This window comes from Zonotrichia leucophrys, chromosome 3 (genome assembly GCF_028769735.1).
Source record: "Zonotrichia leucophrys gambelii isolate GWCS_2022_RI chromosome 3, RI_Zleu_2.0, whole genome shotgun sequence".
In the NCBI taxonomy this organism is placed as follows: domain Eukaryota; kingdom Metazoa; phylum Chordata; class Aves; order Passeriformes; family Passerellidae; genus Zonotrichia; species Zonotrichia leucophrys.
The window spans coordinates 85,838,877-85,864,180 of record NC_088172.1 but is presented as its reverse complement, the minus strand read 5'-3'; the positions used below and the strand labels follow the sequence as shown (position 1 = coordinate 85,864,180).

Here is a 25,304-nt window from a genome sequence, read left to right as displayed (position 1 = left end):
CTTGTCCCAGTGTCTGGCCTTCATCTCCCCTGACACAGCTTCATGCCATTCTCTTGGGCCCTATCACTGATCACCAGAGAAGAGATCAGTGCCTGCCCCTCTCCTTTCCAGGTTAACCTGATTTGTTCCCTGTTTGTATTAGTGTTTGAGAAAAATAATACTTGGGAGCAAGAATCTGATTCCACCTGTATTCACTACATTTATCACGTTGTTTGGGGTTTTTGTTGCTGTTGTTTTTTTCTTTTTTGTTTGGTTGTTCCTTTTAAAGCTAAATGTGCTTTAAAAGGAACAACCATAGTAGAGAAAAAAAGGAAGTAAAAATTAGTCAAATAATGCAAAATGAGAATAAGGCAGAAATGAGGGCTAGGGAAGGATCCTTTAAAATGAATGTTAAAGGTATGTAAATTCTGCAATTTATTCAGTGAGGAAAGGTGTTGAATTGTGGCAGAAAGTGGTCTGCTGTTTCTGATTCATCAATTTAGGGATGCATAGGTGCTCAGATTAAAAAAAAATATATGAAATGCTACCATATGTTTTTTGGTCACTAGCTCTGCTTAAATGACAGCTGAAAGTAAGCCTTGGATTCATGCGAGTGGTTTCATCCTGGTTTTTCCCCCAAAATTCTTTTGCTTAGTCCATATCACTGACCTTTCCTCTTTACAGAAAAATCATTTATGAAATATTAAAGCTGTGTGGAAGCCTTTGTAATTGCAGCTTCAGCAAGATTTGCAATTATGCAAGAAAATACTGAAATGCATACCTGTGTGCATCTCCTCTCTTTGATATGCAAAAGCCCTTTACTCTTGCTTTATTAACTGTTACATTTCTGTTTCTCACCTGCTTTTGCAGAAGAAATACATGAACCCACATGTCCCCCAGTAGTAAATATGCTGCATGTCTTTATATGAGCAGGCAAAAAGAGCATATTGAACCAGGTTGAAGGTGAAAAAGATTTTTATGCTCAAGTTTCTGATTACACCATTATAGTAGCATCACTAATTCCCCTCCTTCCACCTATTGTCTTCTTTCCTCTGTTGTCATCAGTGGCCACTGTTGATTTGTTGACTCTATTAAAGTATTCAAGGAAGCCACAGGCCTGTCATTTTGGTCATAACCTTAATCTGTTTTCTCACCTTGGGAGAAAATGTGTTAATACACTGTCTGATTCTATAGAATGGACTTATTGAGAAAGTTCCTGACACAAATCTGCAATACATTTGCAAGGAAAAAAAGGTTTTCTGAATCTTGATTAGTTTAACAGATAGCAAGCCATATTTAGCTGGAAATTTTTATAAGAACCACACCAAATTAAGTAACAGTAAGCAATTGTAATGGTACGTTGTGTAGTAATTTTTGAGCTGAGTGAGTTGCAGCTCCTCCTGATTTCTCATAATCTCTGATTCCTTGTTATTTCTGAATGATTAAGCAAATCATTTATGCTAACTTCTGCTTTAATTTACATCTCTGTAAAGCCTGTGTAACTGATTCTGGAGTTGCTTTAGTTTTTAATACAAGTAAAGGGAGGGGTCATTCCTGCTAGCTTGCTGATTTGGAAAATAAATTGAGCTTCCCCCCCCACCTCCCCATTTTTTTCTGCCTTACAGATAAATGGTATAGCTACCTAACTGCTTCTCATAAAACATTTTAAAATTCTTCATATTGTGTATCATCTTCTTTATAATAATTGTTTATAGTTCTGAGTAACTGCCTGCTGTGCAAATAGGGTATATTTTAAGGAAAATGAAAACAGACTTGAGTTTTCTTACAGCTTATTTTCTGTTCTCTTATTTGGGGAGTATTTGGGTTTTATCCTTGTATTTGAGAAACGGACATTGTGTTTTAGTTTGTATTAAGTTTTAAATTTAACTTGCATTTTCCAACTAGCTAAATTTGCATCTTGAACTTAAAAATTTGCTTTAAAATTTTTTTGGTATACAGATACAGGTTTTTTTGAATAATCTTGTTCATGTCAGTTATATATTGTATATCCCTGAACTGCTCCTTTTTAATCTTATTTGAAAACAGTGGTGTCCATTACATGTACTGGAATGTAGTAATTTCCTAGTATTGGGAGATGCATTTTTGGTCCTTGTTTTGCCTGTGTCAGTCAGTCCTGCCCCTCCATCTGAGACTTTGTGTAATGGTCTGAATAGCTGTAAGAGCTGAAGCTGCAGTTGAAGTAGTTGCCATCACTAAGTTGGCTGGAAAACTAAGTAGGCCAGGGTTGGTATCATTTGGCTTAAATGACTGGAAAAGATTTTTTTTCTATTGCTTTCATTTTTGGTGCCAGAGTTCTCTCTGTTGTGGAACTACTCATTTATGGCCTGCAAATCTGGGAAGTAATCCTTCTGTTCTATTAATCTGTCTTGCCAGACACTGTGATCTAGTTATTAGAACAAAAGATGATGAAAGGAAATGTTAGGATTAAAATGTATTTTATGGTTGCTAGAAGCTCTTATTAGTAAGGGTAAAAAGAATGTATATTCAACCAGTGGAGAAGATTAATGTTGTCTTGAAATAAGTCCCTATAATTTACCTGTAATATTTCAATAAATTTTTCCCATGCCAATAAATGTTGGAATAGGAAAGATATCATAAAGGATAAGGTTGTACTAACTGAAAAACAGGTGTCTTTGAAGCATATACTAATTACAAATTAAAATATTTGGGAATGAGGCTACTGCCTCTGTTGGTTGTGTCATTTAGTGCTGTAAAGCTTTGATCTCTGGTTAGTGATCTTTAGCTCTGCTGTGATACATTTAGGGATTCTTAGGGATTTTTTTTTTAATCAACTATAAAGAATTCTTTTCTATGTCTCTCCTTCCTATCTTATTTATTAGAAATCATTTTCCATGAGGTATGTGGGTGGTATTAATATTAGGACCAACTTGTAATGGAAAAATCTTACTAATGCAAAAAGATCATAGTGTTCACTGAAAAAAGGTTCCGTTAACTTCATTTATTTTGGCTGAAATGGTGCAATTCAATTCCACAAGGAAGAGACTCAAATTGTCTCAGTTGCCTTTATATATATGTAAGAGGACATTTTGATGACAGGATGATTAATGCGTGTGAAGAAAAAGTGTATGTTGCTTAAGTGGGCCCGATATCACACATGTACATTGCAAGGTAATAAATGTGGGTGTTATTATGTGGCAGCCAAAACCTTGTAGATTATAGTCTCAGAACTCCCCCAAACTGGCTTCGGCTTCGAAAGGGTCATTGTAGTTCAAAAAAGTGGAGTCAGTATTACTGTGTCTTTTACTTGGTATCAAAACGTCTTCTGCCTCTGTGTTGATAATGAGGAATATTAGGCTCTTTTTGGTTTTTTGAAAAAAGCATATTGTTAATTTTTATTGTACTACTACACATTTTTACTCTACCTATTATACTCTTTACTTGTAACTGTTGGACTGTTTCTTTATTTATACATTGGTATACCAATATGCATTATACCTATAAATATCAGTACAATACAAGGCTTATATAAAAAAAGAGAAAGAAAGAACCCATGGTATTCTTCAGTCAAGGAGCTTCTGCTTTTTTGCCATAGTCTCTTAACCAGTGCAACTGCTCAGGAGTATTTGGTTGTGATGTTCTTTTTTGCCACACAGATTACTGCAATGTAGTGGAAGTTAGCAGTTCTGTTAGCACTTAATATGTGAAGATACTGGCTTTTGTTTGCATGACAGTTCTACTTGATCCAAACCAAGTGGCAAAATTCATGTTAAATTTCATTGTTGTGTTTTTGTGAGTAGGATCTGAAGAGCACAGATCTTTAGGTTAGAAAATAAAATTATAATAAATTTTCTGTACCTGTCTCATTAGCAGTAACATGGGCACAATCCTGTGCCGCATATTATCTGAAATGACCCTTTCTTGAACAGGGAGGTTGTACCACATGATCCACTGTGGTACTTCCAACCTTACCCTGTCTGTGATTCTGCAGTACTGTGACCCATATGGCAGGGAAGCTTTCCTTGCTAGGAAGTGCTTTTGTTTGGTATTGCTGTCTCTGATGCACAGTTTGTTTGTGCTAGAGAGCTAAAAGCTTAACTTGGGATGCACTGAAGGAATTTGCCTGTCAGCTCTTTGGCCCTGTACCTCTCATCTTTGAAACTCTTCCAGATCACACCGAGTGCGCTATTAGAGGAAGGAGTATTGATATCTTTCACCACCTCAGTTCACCATCAAATGGATTTTCCATTGCTTGGAGTTGGTATTAGGTTCTATGTTGGCAGATGCTGATGTAGTTTCAGAGCAAATGGATCTTAGTAACTAATCCTTGCCACCTCTTTGAGAGGTGATTTGCTGTATCTGACAGATGGGGAAGCACAGGAGTGAGAGGTGGTTGTAGAGCTGGGATTAGAGTGCTGATGTCCTAGGCTTCTGGTCCTGTGCTCTGCACAACCACACAGCCAACCTTTCCTACCCATCTCTTGTTACTCTCTTGGGGCAAATTCTTATTGAACATTATTAATAAGGACAACTGGGGAATAATCCTGTTGTCCTAGTCAGGAGAGAAAGTGTCTTTTAGTTCTATTCTATTGTATGGAATTTATTGCTAACAGTCAGGAGACCTTAAATAACTACATCAAACAGCCCATTTGGTGCCAGCCTTTTCTTATTTAGCTTAGTCTAAACTGACACCAAACTTTGAGACCTCCTCTCCTCCCACAGTGGAGAGCCACTGGGATTTTTTATACCACACATGGTTTCCCTCCTACATTTTCCTCCCATGTCAGATATTCATACCCCCTTTAATAACCAGCAGGGGGATCATTACATTGAGCTACTGCCAAATGCATAATGACTGCTGCCTTTGCCTTACACAGTCACTGCACTACTGATATCCAATTCAGCATTGTAAAGTGCTTAGGGCTACCTTGGGGATGTGCTATATTAAACCCAACTATTCTAAATCCTATTTAATACAAAGAGGTTGGTGGTGGGGGAGGGGGGAGGGAGATTTAAAATTGTCATTAGTCACCTATTTTTAACAAGTAAAAATACCTGGTCACTTAGGGCCCAATTCTGTCACTCTAAAGTCATGAATGGACCCCCTGATTTTAGTATGGGGTGCATGGAGGTGAACACTCTGCTTGCCACAGGGGGAGGCAGAATTAGGTCCTATAAAGCGGTGCCTGAGACAGTAAGTTTTCAAGAAGCTGATGGGGGTGAGCGTGCCCATTTCTGAATTCCCCTTAGAAATGTTTTACAGTGGAAACAGGAAAGCAGAAACATGCTTCATATCTGACTAAAAATAAAGGTACTCTTAAACTTGTAAAAGGCAACATTTTTATTTGAATGATATGACAGAGCTGCCACAGGAGTGTTACCTGCTATAAAGAAAGCTTAAGAATTATTACCTTTATTAGACCAGTGACACTGAGCTTTAGCCATACATTTCTAACTTCTGTCCCTCTACAGAGACAATTTTCTTTTCTTAAATAAACTGTCATGCTAGTGTTAATATATTGTTGGCTCCCTCATACTCTGAGAATACTGCTGATATAAAACATGTATATGTTAGATTGGTAATAGTATCTTTAGTGTAGCTGACTAGAACAAATGTGTTTCCCTCATGGCTGTGCTAATGTGATAAAGGAAAATTGGCTGTTCATCAGCTTTTGGCTGGGTAAAGACAGTAGAGATGGAGCCACATTCTTTTTTATGCATTAATACCACTGAGAACTTTTCACTAGTTATATTTCATGTGCAGGCATGTTGTGCAAAGATGTTGTAAAACATGAGATAATGCTACAAATAACAAAGTAGAAAAGCCTGTATCTTTTATGATGATAACAGTCAAACACCAAATGACAGTAACAGGCTGTAAAAAATGTGATGCGGAAAAAAATGCAATGTAACCACAATATATATGTATACTTAGGCTCTTGCAAATAGGGCATCAGATGTTTAGAGGGCTTTGTATTAAAATTAAATAAAGAAATTGTTATATTTAGGTCATTGATGTGTCAACACAAAAGATAATTTAAAATGGAGAGATGTATTTTGAGCGGTGAAACTCATATGCAATAACTTTTTGAACAAATCTCAAGGCTTAGTAATTATGATAATAGCCTTCAAATTTCCATCAGTGGAAGGGCAATAAATATTCCTGTCTAAATTTGGGAAATATTGACTGAATCTGGAAATGGCAATAAAGCTCAGCATACTTGTTTATGTTTGAAAGTACAGTTTAAGGAGGAAAAATTCATTTGTGCAATCTTGGTGAAGCCAAAAGAAAAAAGGCCAAACAAACCCCTCCATTTTATTTCATGTTTTCTTTCTTAAAATGCTGATAGGCTCATGTTGCTCAAGGCACAGATGCTGATCATCTGAGCTCAGATTTATAGATAATTGTGTCCATTTATCTTGGTCTGAAATTTGAAAGATTTTATTGTCAGAGTAGTATTGTGTGTGCTTATATTGTGGTTTTCAAGCTGGTATTTTGTTAACTGGTAAATAAGTTCTGTCTTTCCTTTTTTTGCAACAAATTATTCTGGCTTGTAAACCTTCTGTGTCCTCACATAGGTATTGTTCTTATGGAAGCAGTAATTCCAGGTTTATTTTCTTTTGATTGGCGTGACTGTCAAGATGGGCTAAAGCACTCTAGTTTTATTTGCCTTGATAGACTTGATTCACAAGGCATATGTACCTGCAGAATTAAAATAATGCTCTCTTAATTGGCGGCAGCAAAATGGTGTTTCAAAAGTTTAAAGCTACCAAGTTATCATGTGAAAAAAGCTTTATGCAAGCTAAACATTGCTAAAATCCAAATAATTTAATTTTTTGCAAGTAAATTTACTGAAATAAAAATTTTTGGTAAGTCCAACTTAGTTTCTATAACTAATTTTATTAATCAAAACCTGAATATAGCCATAATATTTCTGGTTTTCAGTTTGTGTGGGCCTGGATTTTTAAAATGAGAATACTGAATTTCATATAATGTAAGGCTGAAAGGCACTCCCATATTATTAAACTTTTCCTAATTTTGGGTAACCTAAGTCTAAGCATTTCTAATGCAAAAAAACCCCCAACTTTGTCAAAGCTCAGCATCTTGTGACTTTGTGGAGCTGGGAGAATGCCATAAAGAATTTCTATGAATGTTAGCTCAGATTTAAAATGAATTGGCAGGAAAGGGAGCGCTTGCAGAAAACAGTGCCCTGGGGTGCTGGCTGAGTGCATATTCCTAGCCAAGGGTTCCCTGGATGAAAGGGAATTACCCAGTGGGTGTAAAGCAGATGTAGGCAGTTCCTATACTGTTCCCTTCAGCCCTTGTAGAAGAAGCATGCTTGGGTTAGAGAGGCATTTTGGGGGCTGTTGGAGGCCTGTGTTTGATTATCTTAAGCATGGTGTGCAGCCCCTTGAGGCCTGTTCGAAGTGATGTATGAGAAGAGCTGTGACAGCTGTAACATGTGCCCATGGCCCAAAGTGGTGGTGGAGCTGTAACCAGCCTTGTACCTTGTGAAACACACCCACCCTTCTTTTCCTCCCTTCCCCTCCATCTCCACCAGATCCCTGTGCTGTAGTTCCTTCTTTAACCCCTGTAGAAATTTTATACCCTCTGCATCTGAGTGGTGATATGTTAATGAAAAAGAGGTAACTGCTAGGCACCAAAAATAAAGACACATAACAAATAGCCTGAGGTAATGATATCAGTTAATCAGTGATAGGCAAAAAAATGTAGAGAAATTAAAGTGATTGCATGATAAAGCATGTGTTTGCCCCTTTGATTCTATAGGTGCATCACAGCCGAATTAGTTTCTTCTTGAATGGTTGGGAAGATGATAACACAGCTTTTGATTCAAGGACTCTTATGGGAACAGTTATAGATACTGATGATGATGGTACTCTGCAAATTGGACAAAGCTTCACAGGTAAATCTTGTAGTACTTTAGTGGAATGCACTGGAATAATCAAAATATACATTATGTGCTTAAAAGAAGCGTGTGAGTAATTTAAGTTACATATATGGTGAGAAGTAATACCTTACTGTGGAAGAAAATTCATATTTTTCCATTATCTTTCTCAAAAGATTGGCTTGAAGATAGCATAAATTATGATCATCTACCAAACATCTATGTATAGGAATAGATTGATGTTTGGTAGCTGATAATAATTTATATGATGGGTTTTCCTGAATTCTCTTAAAACATGTATGTAAAGTGACTTATTCCACTAATTTCTCCCTGTAGTTTTTCTGAGTAAATATAGGGAATATTGCATGGAATTTTGCATGGCAACTAGACTACTCTCTCTGCAGAGTCAGGAAGAGAGCTGAAGGTTTCTGGCTGTCTGTGTTCTTCAGTTTTATCAATACTCATGTAAACCATGGCAGAATGAGAATCTTTCAGCTTCTAGTAATGCCTGAAAGTTTTACTCTTCATACACATGTAGAGTTTTATATGTTCTATATCATGACATGATCATTGAAGAGCAGTGGGGGATGTTTGGTTACTTTTCACTAATTCTTGGCTCTGCAGGTGTAAGAACACTAACTATTGCTCTTCAGGAACATGCACAATTTGAAGTTGGTTCTAAAAATATGTCCCATAAACAGTTTTATTGTGGCTTTGGGCAAGAAAGTAGTCTGTTCCCCATTTCTTAAAGCTTGTATTTGGAAATGTACTTTGTTGTGATTTTGATTCTGAATGCTGGATAGCTAATAATCATATAAAAGAAAGGAATCTTTTAAAATGCTTTTTATCTTTATTGTATAAATTGATAGGTACAGTTGTACCTACTGTATCTCTTCTCTAATTAGAGGTGGCACATGGACTGGCTCATTACTTCTGTCTAATGAGCCGGTCCCTGTGCCACCTCTCTAATCAGAAAAGAGATAGGTACAAAATGTTCTTATAAAGTTATTATAAATCATTCTTTTTTATCAAAAAAATTAAGTCACTGCCCTCTATAGTTTTGTCCAGGCCCAAGATGGTTTCATTCAGGAGGGGTAATTGTGCAAGAGAGATTTCTGAGTGCTGAATTAAAGGTGCTCTCATGCAGTGCAAAGCTGCCTTCTGCTCAATAGATTATTTATAGTATATTTCCTTAGGTTTAGAGCAATTTGTTGGAAGAATGCAAGATTTTCGATTTTACTCAGTGGCACTTACAAACAGGTAAAGAACTTTTATTTTTGTAGCAAAATAAGAGTGTGGTGAGAAAGAAGTGTAGATAACAATATGCTTATTTCTCAAAGTGTAGTGCTTTTCAAATGTTTCCTTTAGATAATTGATTGTGACGATGTAGTTCCCTGAGCCTCATTTCAAAGATTATCTTTAATCTAAAAAATCTTGAGTTAAAATAAATTCAACAACTGAATGTATTTTGCTTTTGAACTGTTGCTTAAATAGGCTTGATGTATGTAGTGCTGTGTGTAGTGTATATGTAGTGAAGCAAACACTGTAATAAATATGTGCTCTCCTTGTTATTGTTGTCCTTGCTACAACCTGACTTAGTATGTATTCTGCAGAGAGTAGATCCAGTTGCTAGATTTCAATGCTTATGAACTGTCTAGGTGTTACCTACTCATCATAATTCTGTCATAATAGTGTGTGCTGATAAGCTTAGTCCTGGTGGATAAGACTTGCTAAGCTTCCTATGAGCTGTGTGTAAACGGTAGGGCAAGAAAGGGAGCTACAGGGTCAAAACTGGACCACTCAGATGCCAGTCTGATGGGGAGGACAGGCATTCCTAGGATTGGCATGCTGGCTTTGTGGCTGGAAGATTGGCTCCCCGTGCTTAGCTGTTGCTTTCCTCTGGTTTCACTTCCCCACAGTATCCATGTCAGGTAGTTTGGTGCTCGCCTGCCCCACACACACACCCCTGCCCTGAGGTGCCACTGTCCCTTGCTCTTCAGACGAAGTTGTCACCATAAGCCACCAATGACTTCGCTCCCTCAGCCCACAGAGCCCTGAGCAATTGCTTTGACTTCCTGTGTTCCTGAGGCCAAATTACTGTTGCCACTGCAATTTCTGTTGCCCTCCAGCCTCCCTTCCTAGCACATTACAAAGAGATGTTACCTTTGTTATCCGGCTCATGCTGGATTAATCCAGTCATTTCAGGCTGGGCAGAAGTAGTCAGGTCCTATTTGTCTGCGTGGTGCTTCCGGGGAGGCTGCGCACAATGACACTCAGAACTGCAGACCTTCAGGGTACTTAATGATAGTCTTTCAATAAGATGTAGAGCAGTTTCCTCAGAGCTCAGCTGTCTGCAGGACATTATGATGAACTGAGCTCCTGTGAATTGGAAGCATTAATGTGAATCTGAATTCCAAGTTTTATGAAAATCGCGGTGGTTGTATTTCTCAGAGCAATGCTTGTCAAATCTTTTGAACTACAGTTTAGGTCAGTAAGATGAATAAAGCTTAACAATTGAAAATTAAGGTATTTTACAGACTGTTTTGACCTACTGATGTCTTTCTAAATTTGATTTTATATCCACAAATAGCATGGTGCAAAATGTTTCTCTGGGATAAACTGGGAAGGAAAGTCTTGCCTGCATACCAATTAATTTAGGCTATGGATATGTAAAAAGTTGTGTAACTCTGTGAAAGCTGTAGTGGCAGCTAGCAAGTATTTATTTGCTTAATAAGCACACAAAATTACATTCTTACTGATCAAGTAGGAAAATAGGAAAAGTTACAAGGTTTAAATATAAAAATTCAGTCTCTTCTAAACTCACAAAATCCTTCCTTTGTATCAGCAATAAGCAGATAAAGAACTGTTCATGTCATCCATATATCTGCTTGCTTGCCTGCCTACCTACCTTTGTATTTATTGCAGATGCTGATGTCAGAGGGAACTGAAGTATCTCAATGATTTGACGTGACTAGGTTGATTGCAGTTAAAAAAGGGGACATCTTCATAAAAATTAACTAAAAGTGAAAATATTTCTATCCAGATTTCCTAAGATACAATATGATATTGTTCAAGCTGGTCTTTTGGGAGAATTTGAGTGCAAACATTGAACTTCACTGTGGTTACAGGCAGTACATTGGCACTATGGTGTGTTTAAGAACAGAATCCAGAATGCTGATTGGAGTCAGATATGATGCTGCAATAAAATGTTAAGAGTTTTTCTCCATGCATCTATGGTGGGATTAATCTGTTTAGCTTTAGACCTCTTACCAAAGAATTTCTTTCCCTTGGTGTCTGAAGGGCTCCATATGTGTGGAGCAATGGAAGGAGCTCCAGGATGGTTCTTCACAGGTACTTTCTGAAGATGCCTACTGCTACCATTGATAATGTAGAGACCTTGGGGGGAGCCTTCACTCCTAGCTGAGTGCCCCGTTCTTAAGAATTTGCATCAGGAGTTTAGGGCTTCTACTATAATCTAACCTGAATTTTGTTTAATCTATGAACCTAGACGCACAAAGTGACATTTGTTCTTGATGTCATGTATCTAATTACTATTCTCTGTGCTGTGACAGAGACATTTTGGAAGTATTCTCTGGAAAATTCCCTCATCTTCATACGCAGTCTGAGTGCCGCTGTCCTGGAAGTCACCCCCGGGTACACCCTTTGATACAGAGGTACTGCATCCCTAATGGTGCAGATGATACCACTAATGACAGGGTGCTGAGGCTGGATGCAGAAGCCCACCCTCTCCACTACATCAATGATAATGACATTGGGACCGCTTGGATTTCATCTGTGTTTGCTAATACTGCAGGTCTGGATCGTGGTGTTTCAATCACAATAGATTTACAAAATGGACAGTATCAGGTAATGGGAAGATGCCGTTTGCCATTTATTGAAACAAAACTAAGAAAAGATTTTTATAGATATTGCGTTGCAATTTTGAGGATATTCAAACCTTATGCTTTAAAATGTTATCCTTAGAGGACCACGAAGAAAGTTTCCTTTATTGGCATGTAACAGTGCAAAAGGCAACAAAATGCATTATGGTTCTCAGCATTCTCTTTTGATGTGCCTGTTTTAACCAGCAGCAATCTAGAGTAGAAACACAAGAGTTGATCCTGTGTGAAGGCACCAATATTTGGAAACTGATTGTTGTCTCTTAACTCCACTTTTGTAAATTTCAACTTTTATTTTAATTTATATTAAAACTTAAGGTGCTTGTTTTGTACCTGCTGGTAGAAAACTGCAGATAAATGAAATTTAATGTATCAAATGCACATTGACATATTAGAGGGTGTTTCTGTTTGTAGATGTTCTGGAGGTGATAGATTATCCGCCCAAGGAATATGTGGGAGGAAAGGAGAAAATAAGCAGGTGTAGTTATTGAAGAGGCCATATTGCTCCTAAGCCTCCACTAGGCTCTTGAAGAATGTCAGGATGTCTCGGAAACAGGGACATATCAGAACAGGGGCTGCATTCACAGCAGGGAATTCACCAAAATTCATCAAATTTTCTTTCTGGCCTATTGTTTTTTAATTATTGGTGAGTAGGGAAAGAATATGATGACAGGCTTTGGCTACGTATGTAAACATTCGTTGTTTAGTTAAAAGTGATTTTAAATGAATGTGGAACTCTTGACTTTTGCTTATTTGATACACACACTTCTGCTTAAGCAGTATGTTGAGGGAAGTGTTGTTTAAAACAACATTTGATGAGATTCTGAGCTAAAAATATGTAGAATTTAAAAAAAAAACTTACCTGCTGTCAGACAAACAACTTGTTGAATATTTGGCACCACATAGTTACAACTTTCATTTTTACCAAAATAACATGGCTTTAGCAAATTGTGTACCTGACTTTGTAGAGCATTTTCAGTCTTTGAGAAAAAGTAAAGTTCTGATGCAGTAGTTCAGTAGTTGTCTGATAGTGTCTGAGAAATCAAAGAGCTTGTTCAACAAAAAATATTCTCTCTGGCTTTAGTTAGGAATATGTGGGGTGAAATATGGCTACTTCTGCCTATAAGTGGTAAAGCAGACTGTATAGTTACATTAAGAAAAAGGTTTACATTCTCATTGTTTTACAACTTAGCCATTAATATCAGTTCATAAATTTGTTATCTTTTTGTAGGTATTCTATATTATACTGCAGTTCTTTAGCCCACACCCTGAAGCAATAAAAATTGAGAGGAAAAAAAGAGATGATCTAGAATGGGAAGACTGGCAATATTTTGCTAGAAATTGCAGTATTTTTGAAATGGAGAACAATGGATCTCTGGAAAAACCAGATTCTGTCAACTGTCTCCAGATGCATAGGTATGAGTGAGTATTATCTGCATAATACAGATGGTTTGAACAGGTAACATCCTGACACGTTTCACTGCTATGTCCCAATGAGATAGAATCTTTTAATTTGGTACAGTCATTTGTTATGGATTGCTGAATATATTAAAGATCCTAAACATGACCTTTCAACTCAAAATTGCCAAAAAGTCTCCTGTAATTTTTATCAGATTTTAATAATTTGAGTCTGAGTCAATTGATTCCTCTGTTATTTTTGAGGCAGTTTCAAAATGTTCCGTGTTAGTGTTTTGATGGCTATTGTCAGTAGAATTGCAGAACACTGAGAGGATAAGTGGAGGAAGGCACTAATATAACATTGTTCTAAACAGTCTAGTAAATATGGAAGTCTACCTTCTGATCTCTGAGAGGGCAACTTGTTTTGAAGCTTAGGAAAGAGGCCAGACTGAAGTACAAAAGCCAGTCATTCAACCCTGCTAGTGTTATGCAATGCATGTAAAAAATGAGTTGAAAATGGTATCTTGAAGCTTTCTCATCTTTCTAAGCAAAAAGTGATATAAAACTCTGGGAGGAGAGGCAAGAAAGATTATTACCATTTAGAAATACGTTGCAAGCCCTTTTACTTTCAATTAACATGTGAAAATTGAAAGCTGTATAATATATAAAATATACATTTACTATATATAGTGTATAACGTACATAATAGTTAATATGTTACCTTATCACACACACATACCTGTGTATGTACACATACATATATATAATTGAAATTTTGCCCCTGCATACATTCAGCTGCATTATTTCTTGCCTGAGTTCAGATGCCAGTCAGTATTAGATTTGTCTAGTACTTGGCTGGAAATCAGTGAGAAAATACTTTTCCAGGCGCTGTAGGTACTTTGCCTTTTTTTTTTCCCCACTTTTTCTACCTTTCTAAGACTTTTCAAGTGTCAGCGTCTTTGTCTGTTCTCCAGGAGTTCAGTATTCTGAGGAGAGGAGCATAAGGTCATTTGAGTTACACCATTCTTCTGGAAAGAAATCTGAGCTTTATTGCTGATCTTTGAAGCAGAGCGTAGAGGAAAAGGGAAATATCTTAAGTAAGACAGATGTTTTTGGATAAATAAGTGAGGTGCAATACCTTTTTCAACCCCAAAATATGAATTTGTATAATTTTAAAAAAGAGCAGAGGAGTTAAATATAGACTGTTTCCATAAATAAATGGACTGTTCTCTAAGCAACACAGTTTCTCCCCTTCAATTAAAATGTAAATGATGATAGGAAATTATATGAATGAATAATTTTTGGGTACAGCTGATATACAGAAAGCTTTAAGTGATAAGACATATATTGGTGAATATTCTGTGTGCTTAAAGAGGAGCTGCTGTTGGAACAAAGCCCCAAATTTATGTCAGCAGTGTAACAGAGTTCCCTGGAGGATTTTATTGTAAAACAAAACTTGTTTCTCTCTCTTTCTTTCATACCCACAAACTTGTAGCTGCCAAGACATGTCCAGATTGTCTGTCCAGGATTTAGACACCAGTGTCCTTGTGTCCTAGTGGTCTATCTAGGATTCCCTGGATTTACATGGAAGACAAACGACCTTGGTTTTGAAATCCTTACTGTAACTTGATGGTTCTTGTTTTGGTGATCACATGCTCGTACTGAATGGACTCTCTTTTGTGTCCTTTAGGAAATGAAAGTGATTAAGGTTTTTGTTTCTCCATCCTGTATCACCTATGGAAGTTAGGAGTTGCTCACTGTCCTTTATCCCCGTATCAGAGGCTTGAATCTTTGCTTAGTCTGAATATTGGCTGCCCCTTATTTTAGAATCTCCTTTGTTTTCCTGAGAAACTGCATGTAGAGGCCCTAAAATCTTGATGACCTGCTTATCTAGTTGCCATCAGCCTTACAGTCTTTCTGCTGTTCCTTCTGATGCTTCCATACCAACATGGTGTTATCTGCCATTTGTACCTGTCTAAGCATTTCCATTACAGTTCTATACGACATGGAAAAAATATACTTTATTTAGTTATCTGTGGAGGGAAAGAGAAGGCATAATCACCCAGAAAAACAGATATATTCCACTGAGATTTTTGTGAAGCACTGAACTGGATTAGGAACTCAGGAAATTCAAAGATCCTTCATGAAGACAGAAGAGCTTGGCTCAGCAGACCTAGCCTAACTAGAAATCTCATCTTTCAAAAACTGACATATTTTCAAGTGACATTTTTTGAGTGTTGCATGTCAGGTGCCAGGTGATTACGTGATAATGTAATACCTATTTTTAATGATCCCATGTAGGTGTGCAAATCAGCAGACATTCTTTTCTCTTCCAGAGGCTAAACTCTGCCTAGTACATAGACCAACGTGACATAATTCGTACCAAGTTGTGCAAACGTGCACTTTGTATCTACTTGTTTACTCAGTTTTACTTGAATTCTCAGGACTGTCCTTCCCCTTCCTGGGCTCAAATATGTGGTTTTATTCTCAGTCTTACTGCTTTCCATTACATTATCTTGTCCTTCACTTGCTGGAAGGTAGCATGTGTTTCTAACCATATCATCAGAGGAGCTGATAATATGGTCCCGTGACTCTGGAATTCAAAATATAACAATTGTTTCTGTATTTTTTTTAAAGTGTTTAGCAGGTGTATTACTAACAACATAAGCCTATTAATTATTGTGTTAGTTGACTGAATGTTTTCCTTATGTGGTTCAAGTCTAGTTCGTGTTTCTCAAGGACAGTGTGTTAAATCTCTTGAAAATGTGTGCAGGTGACACTGTATCAATCACACTTTAATCATATTTTGAAGTTGCCTGGTAAAGGCTTTACTTTTAATTGGAAATTTTGGGTCTGGAGAAGAGCATGGTAGTTTAACAGACAAAACAGTCATATAGAGAACATTTTTTTTCCCCATCTTGAATTCTGGTGACTGGAAATCCACTGACATAGGAATTTTTACTCAGAAAGCATGAAACTACCATTTACAGTTGAGACCCTGTCTGAGAAACAGTATGTTAGGGGCTAGAATCTGTAAAATATGTAATATTTTGCGTTTAATTTGTTTTCCTCTCTATTTAAACAGCTTTACACCGTATTCTCGTGGTAATCTAACTTTCAGCGTTCTTACCCCGGAACCAAATCACCGACCTGGTTACAATGATTTTTATAATACTCCATCTCTTCAAGAATTTGTAAAAGCTACACAAGTGAGGATTCATCTCCGTGGCCAGTATCACACTAGTGAACCTTGGGTAAATTTTAGGCACAGGTACTATGGAGTTAATGAAGTTACAGTCAGTGGAAGGTAAGTGTTATGTGATTCTTCCCACATCCAGCACTGTCTCTGACTGTTACTCTGCATGGCATATAGGGACCTGCCTAAAATTTGATCAACTTGTTTTGCTTTTACATCTATGATTGAGAAAGGAATTTGGTCTGAAGCAGTATATCAAGTTGGAAATGACTGGTGTACTGTTTTATAAAACTGTTTGCTCACATTTTTTTTTACAATTAATTATACTTATTACACAAATCTGTCAAAAGCAATCCTTTCCTTGGAATTACCAATGCCTCTAAGCAAAGGCTTATGTCTGAAACAATGGCTTGTGCTTTATTTCAGTTAGTCTTCCAAGCTGTAGATTCCCAGACATGGCAATTTTAGCAGTCAGTGCAGAGCTTTTCCTTTGTTTTAGTTGGAGTTTTCCTTTCAAAATTGGGTAGCCGTCAGTAAAACTGTTGTACTATCTGTGAATGACAACTTTATTGTATATGATAAGTGTGCTGTCTTGTGAAGGGACTAATTATGCCCTGGAAATAATATGCAAATTTGGCAATGAAATAGTTTCCAAGAAGCATATGGTGCAGATTTGTAAGTATTGTTATTCCTGAAATTATATTGGTAGCTTTCATTTTGAGAGAAAGTGCCCTGTTAGAAGTCTTGTTTACTTTAAAATTTTCTATCTTCTTAATATATTTTGATTATTGATTTAGATGAATTATGATAATGCGTTTACTAAAACAGCTTTACATTGTGATGATGTTACAGTAAAATAATTTCAGCTGTAGTTTGCAAAGCTGTGTCATGCCTCCAGAAGAGCAGCCTTGCAGGTAGAGTGGTATGGTTATTGACTATTAATTAAGACCCTATACAGATTTTATTTTAGTAAGAATTGGAAATTTTAATAGACATAAAATGGGTTAAAATTCAGACTTATTCCTGATGTGGTTAAGATTTCTTGAAAAACTAGAGCCACACTGGAAGTTTTTAATATTGATGAATAATTGTAATTTATTTAATAAAAACTTACATATCAATGTTACACACTGAAATACAGTTTTCATCACATATCATATAAAGCAAGAGTAGCTCTACTACATGCTGGTTCTTACTTTCTTCAAAAGCAATTGTTGATGCTTAAAAATATATTGAGTGAAGTAATCTTTTGTAGTTTACTGCACCTAAGAACATTCTCTTCAGTGACATTTATTTGTTCTTAATAAGGAACCAGGCTATGTAATACACAAAATTGACTTTGTGACTGTGTAATATGTTTTTGCACAGATGTGCTTTCATGTTCTAACTTTTGACACCACCTATTGTTCTTTCAGGTGTAATTGCCATGGCCATGCTGATGATTGTGACACAACTGTGAAACCATACAGGTGCCTGTGTGTCAAGGAAAGCTATACAGAAGGAAATAATGTGAGTCTCATCTTCGTCTGTCTGGGCCATCTCTGCAGCCTCAGCACTGGAATTTCAGACCTGGGAAAGAGTGTGTGTTAGTATGAGTGTGTTAGCGTATGTGTGTGGTAATGTATGTGTGTGTTAGTGTATGTGTGTGTTAGTGTAGGCCTGTCTTTCAGAGGGAAATTTTCTGTGGCAGATTTGTATCAATTAAGGTAAAAGATGTATTCCACTCTCCACCCTCACCAAAAGCCATTCCACCACAGACCATCAGGAGTGTTGTGTTCAGGGATTTGACTTTTTGTTAGAGATTATGCCACTTTCAAACATTAGATGTAAACCTGAGATTAGACTGTGAGCATCTAATAAAGATTGTCTCTGCCTGCTGTAGCAAGTAGCAAGAGTCCTGTAGGGTGAAGGTACTATCCATGGTAATTTTAGTCTGCTCCTGTGGACTCCAGACCTATTCAATAGGTGGGATGCAGTAAGCAAAGTCCTGGAGTTCAGCTTCCAATTTAGTTTCATTTGAAAGGAAACAAAGAGTTCAAGTGATCAATAATGCAATCCAAAGCACCGCAAATGCAAAATTATAATTTTCATTTGTAATTCTAACAGTTTTATAATTCTTGGCCATGAAAGAACCAAAGTGGATTTGATTACTGTAAGTCATAGTATTCTAGATAAATACGTGGAGGAGAGCTCAATGGTACCACTTTCCAGTAATTTCATGCAGCCTTTGCTTGTCTTAGGAAGCTGTTCGCATACAACTTCGCAAAAGCAGAGCCGTGATGTATGAGTAAAAAAAAAACTTGCTCAAAGAAAAGATTCCCTAGATTAATTATTTATCTCAAAAGAAAAAAAAAGGAAAAAAAGTTGAGGTTAAGAAAAAATGAGCTACATCAAAGGAATGAATCCCTCAATCTCACTGAGTGTTAGATTTCCATTGTGAGTACATGATGTACTCCTTGCTACATTTATGCCTTTTGGAAGTAGCCTTTCTAAAAATTAAGAAGGGGTTATATGGAGTAGCAACAGCAGTAGCAACGGGGAGACTAATCACACATCAAAAAAAGCCCCAATCAGTCTGTGCTTACAGGAGCAGAGTTAGGAGAGGTAGCCTCAGAGCATTTGATACCGTGCTCGTGATTGTGTGAAAGATTCTAGTAAAATTTCATAGGGGTTTTAAGTTTTCCCATTTCTTAAGCAGAAGTGTAGGATATCCAGTCTAAATGGGACTTGAACCGAAATTGCAAGTTTTTAGATGGGTCAAATCAGAAAAAAAAATTCAAGCTGACATTGTCCCTTTAATTAGAACACACATTGTGAAATGTTACTTTGTAAGGATTAATTATAAATATTTAATAAGATCTGGAAGTTCACCAAGCACTCTTGCAAGACTTATGCTACCTTGTGAAAACAAACCAAATACATTTTAATGATGTATCTGCCTTATCAGATATTTCCTGTCAATGTTAATGGGTTGTTCCACTGGGTGTCACATCTTTGATTTGGCATATATGCATTGTAACTATAATTGAAGTACTTGAATTAACTGTATTAATTCAGAGTACAATAAGGATGTTGTTCAGTTATTTTTCTCATTCTTTAATAACCATGTCAGTATCTATTAAATATGAAATAAAATAGCAGTAGTAATAAAATAGAATTAGTATTTTGAAATATGTCACTAACTACTTTGAATTTTATCAAAGATTTATATGGAATCCAAACAGCCTAAAGATTTTAATTTTAATTTTTTTTCTTTTCTTTTTCTTTTTTGTTTTTTTTTGTAAGGCTAACACTTAAAAGTCCATCCTGATTTTTGATTGTCACGGGCAATGATAAAACTGTCGGATAGATTTACACCTGTTTATTTAGCTCCCATCATAATGAATTAGGAACTGTAAAAATAAATATATTTATTTATTTATTTGTTTGTTTGTTTGTTTGTTTAAGTAAGCATTTGGTGAAGCAAATTTCCATATATAACTTTTTTGGTAGAGAAAAAGAAAATATTTTTGAGAAGAAATAGCACTATCAGCAAGCAAGGTTTTTTTTAACTGAAGTTTTGTATTAGCAGAGGAAGTCGCCACAACTGAGGGACTATAAGAAAATTTTTTGCTTTAGGATGGGTTTTTTCAATGTCTTTTACTAGAAATCAGAGATCATTGAAAAGCTTTTTACATATGGCAGAGTGTGTCCTTGTCAGATTTACACTTAATACAACTGAAATTACTGTCTTGAATTTATCTGGCATTTACATCTGGCTAGCTGTTGGGTAGCAAAGCAATACCAGAAATGAAAAATCTGCGTAAGTATTACAAATAGAAATCTTAGTTTAGGTATTTGCATCACTATATTATGAAATCTGACATACCAAATGGATTTTTTTTCTTGAGTTCCATTTTGGTGAAGAATCATGTTGAAATATGTTCCTATGAAATCTGAGATGATGAGAAGAAGGGGTTGCTTAAGAATGATTTGTGAATGTTGAGGGGCCAGATTATGAAAAAAGAGGAAATTAATCCTCACTAAGCTTGTATCTCATTTTCTGAAAAAAATGTTCAGCTTCTTCATTTACAAATTGTTCTCTAAATGCCTTGGGTCCAGCTTTGGAAGTTAGCTCTTCCTTTTACAAATGGAAACTGAGGGGCCGAGAGTGGAGTCCAGATTTTGGTAATGTTTATATGCAAAGATTAGCTTTTAGACTCGAGGAAAAGTATGTTCAAAAACTTCCCAAGCTGTGACATGACGAGCTGGACACAGCCCATGAAAGAGCAATGGAGTCAAGCAAGGTTAGCCTTGCATTGCAACCTCAGAGCCTCTTTTAAATCAACTGTATGGAACTTAGTAGAGAAAGGTAATGTCAAAATATATAGGAATAAGTATAGAAATTATAATAGAAAAGAAAATTTAAAATAAATAAAGCGACTCTGAGAAACGCTTGAGAAGATATGAATGGAAGTGAGAGAATGACTGGATGCAGTAAAGGTTTCAGGTCTTCAGAGTTTTCCATAATGGTTTTAAACATCTGAGGTCTGAAAACTGGATATGTCATACCTTGTGTTATCAAGAATTGAATAAGTAAGATGTTTCATACTGTTACAGAAGAATCTATGTAAACCTTAGTTAAAGGTCAGTCTATATCATGTTAGATGTTGGAATTAATTATAAATAGTACATGAGGAGCTGTAAATATTAACTACAGTACACTAATAACAGAGTTCTCACTTGCAGAAACAAGTAAGCCAGCAAAAAATGCAATTTTTGGTACATGGAGCTTTGGGATGGAACCCCATAAGACACCTTTCATTTCTATTCTGTCTTCTTTGGTCTCTTGGAGTCACTTAGTGTTCTAATTTTGGTTGTGTGTTTTTTTTTTTTTTTTTCCTTTCTCTAGTAAAACCTGGCTTTTAAGTTTAAAAGCTCTTTGATCACTGGGGAGTTGACAAGAGACAGATAGTTCATGTGTTGTCTTGGTAGATATTCAAATGCTGAGGTGAGGGTGCTGGTGAAAGCCAGGAGGAAATCAAAACTGTCTGTAGAGCATGGCAAAGCTATCTGGAATAGATATTCCCTAGAAGCCATATTTATATGGCTAAGGAAATGAAATGGAGTGAAAGCATTGTGGATGGATACAGAAGAGGATCTTGTAGGAAGGAAAGAATTGTATATGATTAATTATCCCATTACAGTTAACACTTAGAGGGCAGCATAAATAAACATGGATGCTATACACAATAGAGCTTTTCAAAGACAAGTCAGCATTTCAAAATGCCTGAGAAGGTGGCATTCTAGCCTCAGTGTCACTTTATCAGATTTTTAAATTGTGTACTTTTGATAACGTGCATTTCAGAAGCATGTGTATAAGTACTGTAGGTGTGTATGTACACTATTTATTGCAACTGAGCTTTCAGAGTGGGCTGTAAACTCCTACATAGGTTACAAAAAGGAAGAAAAGGAATTAATTCCACATAAAATCATATATATATAAAAGAATGCCACTGAGAGGCAAGCAGCAGGATATTTAAAAAGTGTTGGAATAAAAGGTTCTAGTTAATGATGACTTATTGCAAGTTTTAAAGTATTTTTACTGTTGCTGTCTGAAGTATTCGGATATTTGTTAACTGTTTCTTCAGAGATACTGTCCACAGAATTCTTAGGGCCTGAAAATGAACTTGGTATATAAAGGCTTAGGCTCAAGTCACTAGTGGTACCATAAGTATGCTTTAAGTGATATTTTTTTCCATTTTTTGACACTAGTTATATACAGGATTCTCTGTTGTAAATTTTAGCATAATGGTTATTTTTCTTCTTCCAGTATAATTATTAAGAGAGAAAAAACAGTGCTTATAGGAGTGTACTTTTAAAATTTTAATAATAATTTTAGTAAAAAAAACCACATCTTAAATGCATTGTTGGAAATCAGTTTTTAATCATAGTTTTAGACTAATGAATTGGGCCAAATTAGGCTTGGTATTTTGGCCACCTGGCTCCATGTTTTGTTTTCTCAGTAAACTTTTCACAGATGGTGAGAAGTTCAGATACTATATATAAGAAGGTGTGCTTATTATTGGACATAAGGAAAACCATATATTTAAGATGTTTTCTGAAGAGCCTAGATGTAACTGAGAATAAGGACATCTGCATGTTTCTGTGTGTTACAGTTACAGAGGAATGTTGGTGTTGTAAATCTACTGCTAGACCTTGCCATGGGCTTCTTGGAAATGTACTTATTCGTTTTCCATGTGGTAGCCAAGAACCAAACCCTAAATCTCTTGATTTGCAATTCTCAACTACTATGTTTGGGATAAATGCAGAGTTTAGATTTGGTGAATGAAGATCTGAAGATGGCAACATGTACATCATAGTGCTACCAAACATGAAAGTTCAGCCCTGGAGGTCTGGAAGTTAAATGCAATTCTTAACCTAATAAAGATGTGACAAACAGCAGGGTGATGTGGGGGTGCAGTGCCCATTTTTATTGCATGCAGGTGTGACAACTACTGGAAAAACAAATGTTTCACACTCATTGCCAACTTCTGAATGATTGCTTTTTTGCCAAGGAGGTTGTAGAGGGGGCAAGTCAATCTCTTCTCCCAAGTAACAAGTGAAGAGCAAGGGGAAAGAATCTCAAATTGGGCTAGAGAAGGTTTAGATTGGATATTATGAAAAATTTCTTAAGTTGAAAGGGTTGCCAGGGATTGGAACAGACTACCCAGGAAAAGTGATGGAATCACTGTCCCTGGAAATCTTTAAAAGTGTGTAGATGTGGCTTTCAGGGATGTGGTTTAGTGGTGAACCTGGCAGTGTTGGGTTAATATTTGAACTTGATGATCTTCTTCAAAAGATCAAGTCTTTTCCAAAAGATCCTTTCCAGACCTAGTAATTCTATGATTTTTAAAAGTTTTGTCAAAGTTTTAAAAGTCACACAACAAGAGATGTTTCAAAGAGGCATCTTGCTATGTAATCAGATGCCATCTTTTTCTCATACTCCTTCGTGCCTGTGTGTCATTTAACAATAGGTGCAAGCACAGGTGTGCATAAGTAACTGATCCAAGATTAAATCTGAAATGAGATGATGAATGCTTTCAGCTGCTGTGTGGCTGGCCATGCACAAATGGAAACTCAGGGCTGGCAGGTTGATAGCTATTCCTGCACTGTTTTCCTTTCAAGGAGGACATATTTCCATAGGCATGCTGGGAGGAGGGAGCTGCGTGAGCTGGATAGCTTGGCTGGTAGCTTTTTTCTTTGTTGTGCTTCCCAAGTTGTGCCATGCCTGAATGAACCCTCTTGTCTCGTGTTGCTGGGTGCTGTGTAATGTTGATTTTTCTCAATGAGGAGAGAGAGGGGACGTGGATGTAAATGAGGGAAGGACTTGAATAGGGTAGAGCTGTGTAACTTGTGAACAGTTATGGTCAAGGTGTTGCCCTTAGTGCACTAAAGTGAGATAATCACAATTAGGCACCAATTGCTCTGATAAACAAAGGCTTGAGTTCAAGGTCTCAAGTGAAACCTTGCTAATTTTCATCCTGAAAACTCCTTTTTTCTCTCACTGTGGTGATACTGTGTGGTTTTGGTTTGTTTTTAACAAATTAGAAAAAGATGCAGTTATTATTGCAATCTTATTGCTTACTTTTATTTAGTATTCAAATGAAATTTCACAGATAAATTCTTGTAATTTCATTTTCTCTCCCAAGTGTCTTTTGTTTTCATTTGTGACTGGTCTGCAATTGTTGGACTGTCTTAAGCTTATGGTTTTTAATTCAGATTGTTTTACACACAAATGATGCTTTTCCAGCACCAGCTGTGAGTGAAACAGTTTAGATATTTAATGCAGTTTCCTGGTTTTCAGTGTATAGGTGATATAGACGTACTAAAAAGTAACAAATAGTTATAATACTACTTGGAATAACAACCCTAAGGAAAGATGAACATGCTTCTCAAGATTAAGAAGGAAGTTACCCGAAAAAGAAAATAGTTGCCCAAATATGTAACAGAAGCAACTAATTTTGAAGCATTTCAATTCCTTCTGAAAGACAGAAATTATGATTGCAATATATTTTGTTTCGTTTGTTTCACTCTCAAGGTCAAATAGTAGTCGTACAAACTACAGTTATTACAGTGGTAGAAACTACAAGAACACTCATTGTTTAAAATGCATCCAAATGTATGGATTAAGTGAATGTCTTCTGTACCTTAAACAAAGCAAGCACTGTTTTGCATCTTTAAAGGTGTAAGTGAATTGGAATCTCAGTACATTGGCCTGTGTTGTGTATCTAAATTCTTAAAATGTTGTTCTTCTGCTCACTTTCCTTGGTACTTTGTTTTTAAAATTATTTGAGAATGTTAAAATAATAATTAAAATGTTGGGTTTGTTATTTCCCTTTGTGCTTTTTCACTTTTTTTCCCAAGCAAAATATTTTTAACATTTAAATTGGGGAAAACACATAGACAAAAATATGAACATAGAGATTGTATTAGTAAACTTGTGAGGTGAAGAAATATTCATGTCTAAGAAGTAGCATTTTCTTTTACTTGTGATTCATTTCAGTGTGATCGCTGTTTGCCGCTGTACAATGACAAGCCTTTCCGTCCAGGTGACCAAGTCCATGCCTATAATTGCAAACCATGTCAGTGTTATGGCCATGCAGAAAGCTGCCACTATGACTTAGCAATGGATCCTTTTCCTCAGGAGCACCACCGAGGCGGTGGTGGAGTTTGTGATAACTGTCAGCGCAACACAGCTGGTAAGTCAAAGAGAATGGACTGTTTATTTTACAGCTCCTTTTTGACTAAATCTTGTGTCAGCTGAAATTAGTAATGCTCTATGGCTGACAGTCCAATAAATTCTCATGTATATGTATTTTTAAACCACTCAGATAGTGCAGTAACAACAGTGGTGTCAACTCTTAAGCCATGGGAAAATACTGTAAAATTTAATCCAATCTTGTA

General features: G+C 36.4%; 1 protein-coding gene across 1 annotated transcript in view; it reads left to right on the top strand.

The window, feature by feature from the left end:
• USH2A (usherin) overlaps window positions 1-25,304 on the top strand; it is a 374,998-nt gene that overhangs the window by 23,603 nt on the left and 326,091 nt on the right. Inside the window, exons 4-10 of the mRNA XM_064709111.1 lie at window positions 7,748-7,883; window positions 9,062-9,125; window positions 11,438-11,732; window positions 12,996-13,180; window positions 16,248-16,469; window positions 17,774-17,867; window positions 24,904-25,099. Of these exons, the coding sequence (XP_064565181.1) occupies window positions 7,748-7,883; window positions 9,062-9,125; window positions 11,438-11,732; window positions 12,996-13,180; window positions 16,248-16,469; window positions 17,774-17,867; window positions 24,904-25,099 (1,192 nt within the window). The remainder of the gene's footprint in view (window positions 1-7,747; window positions 7,884-9,061; window positions 9,126-11,437; window positions 11,733-12,995; window positions 13,181-16,247; window positions 16,470-17,773; window positions 17,868-24,903; window positions 25,100-25,304) is intronic.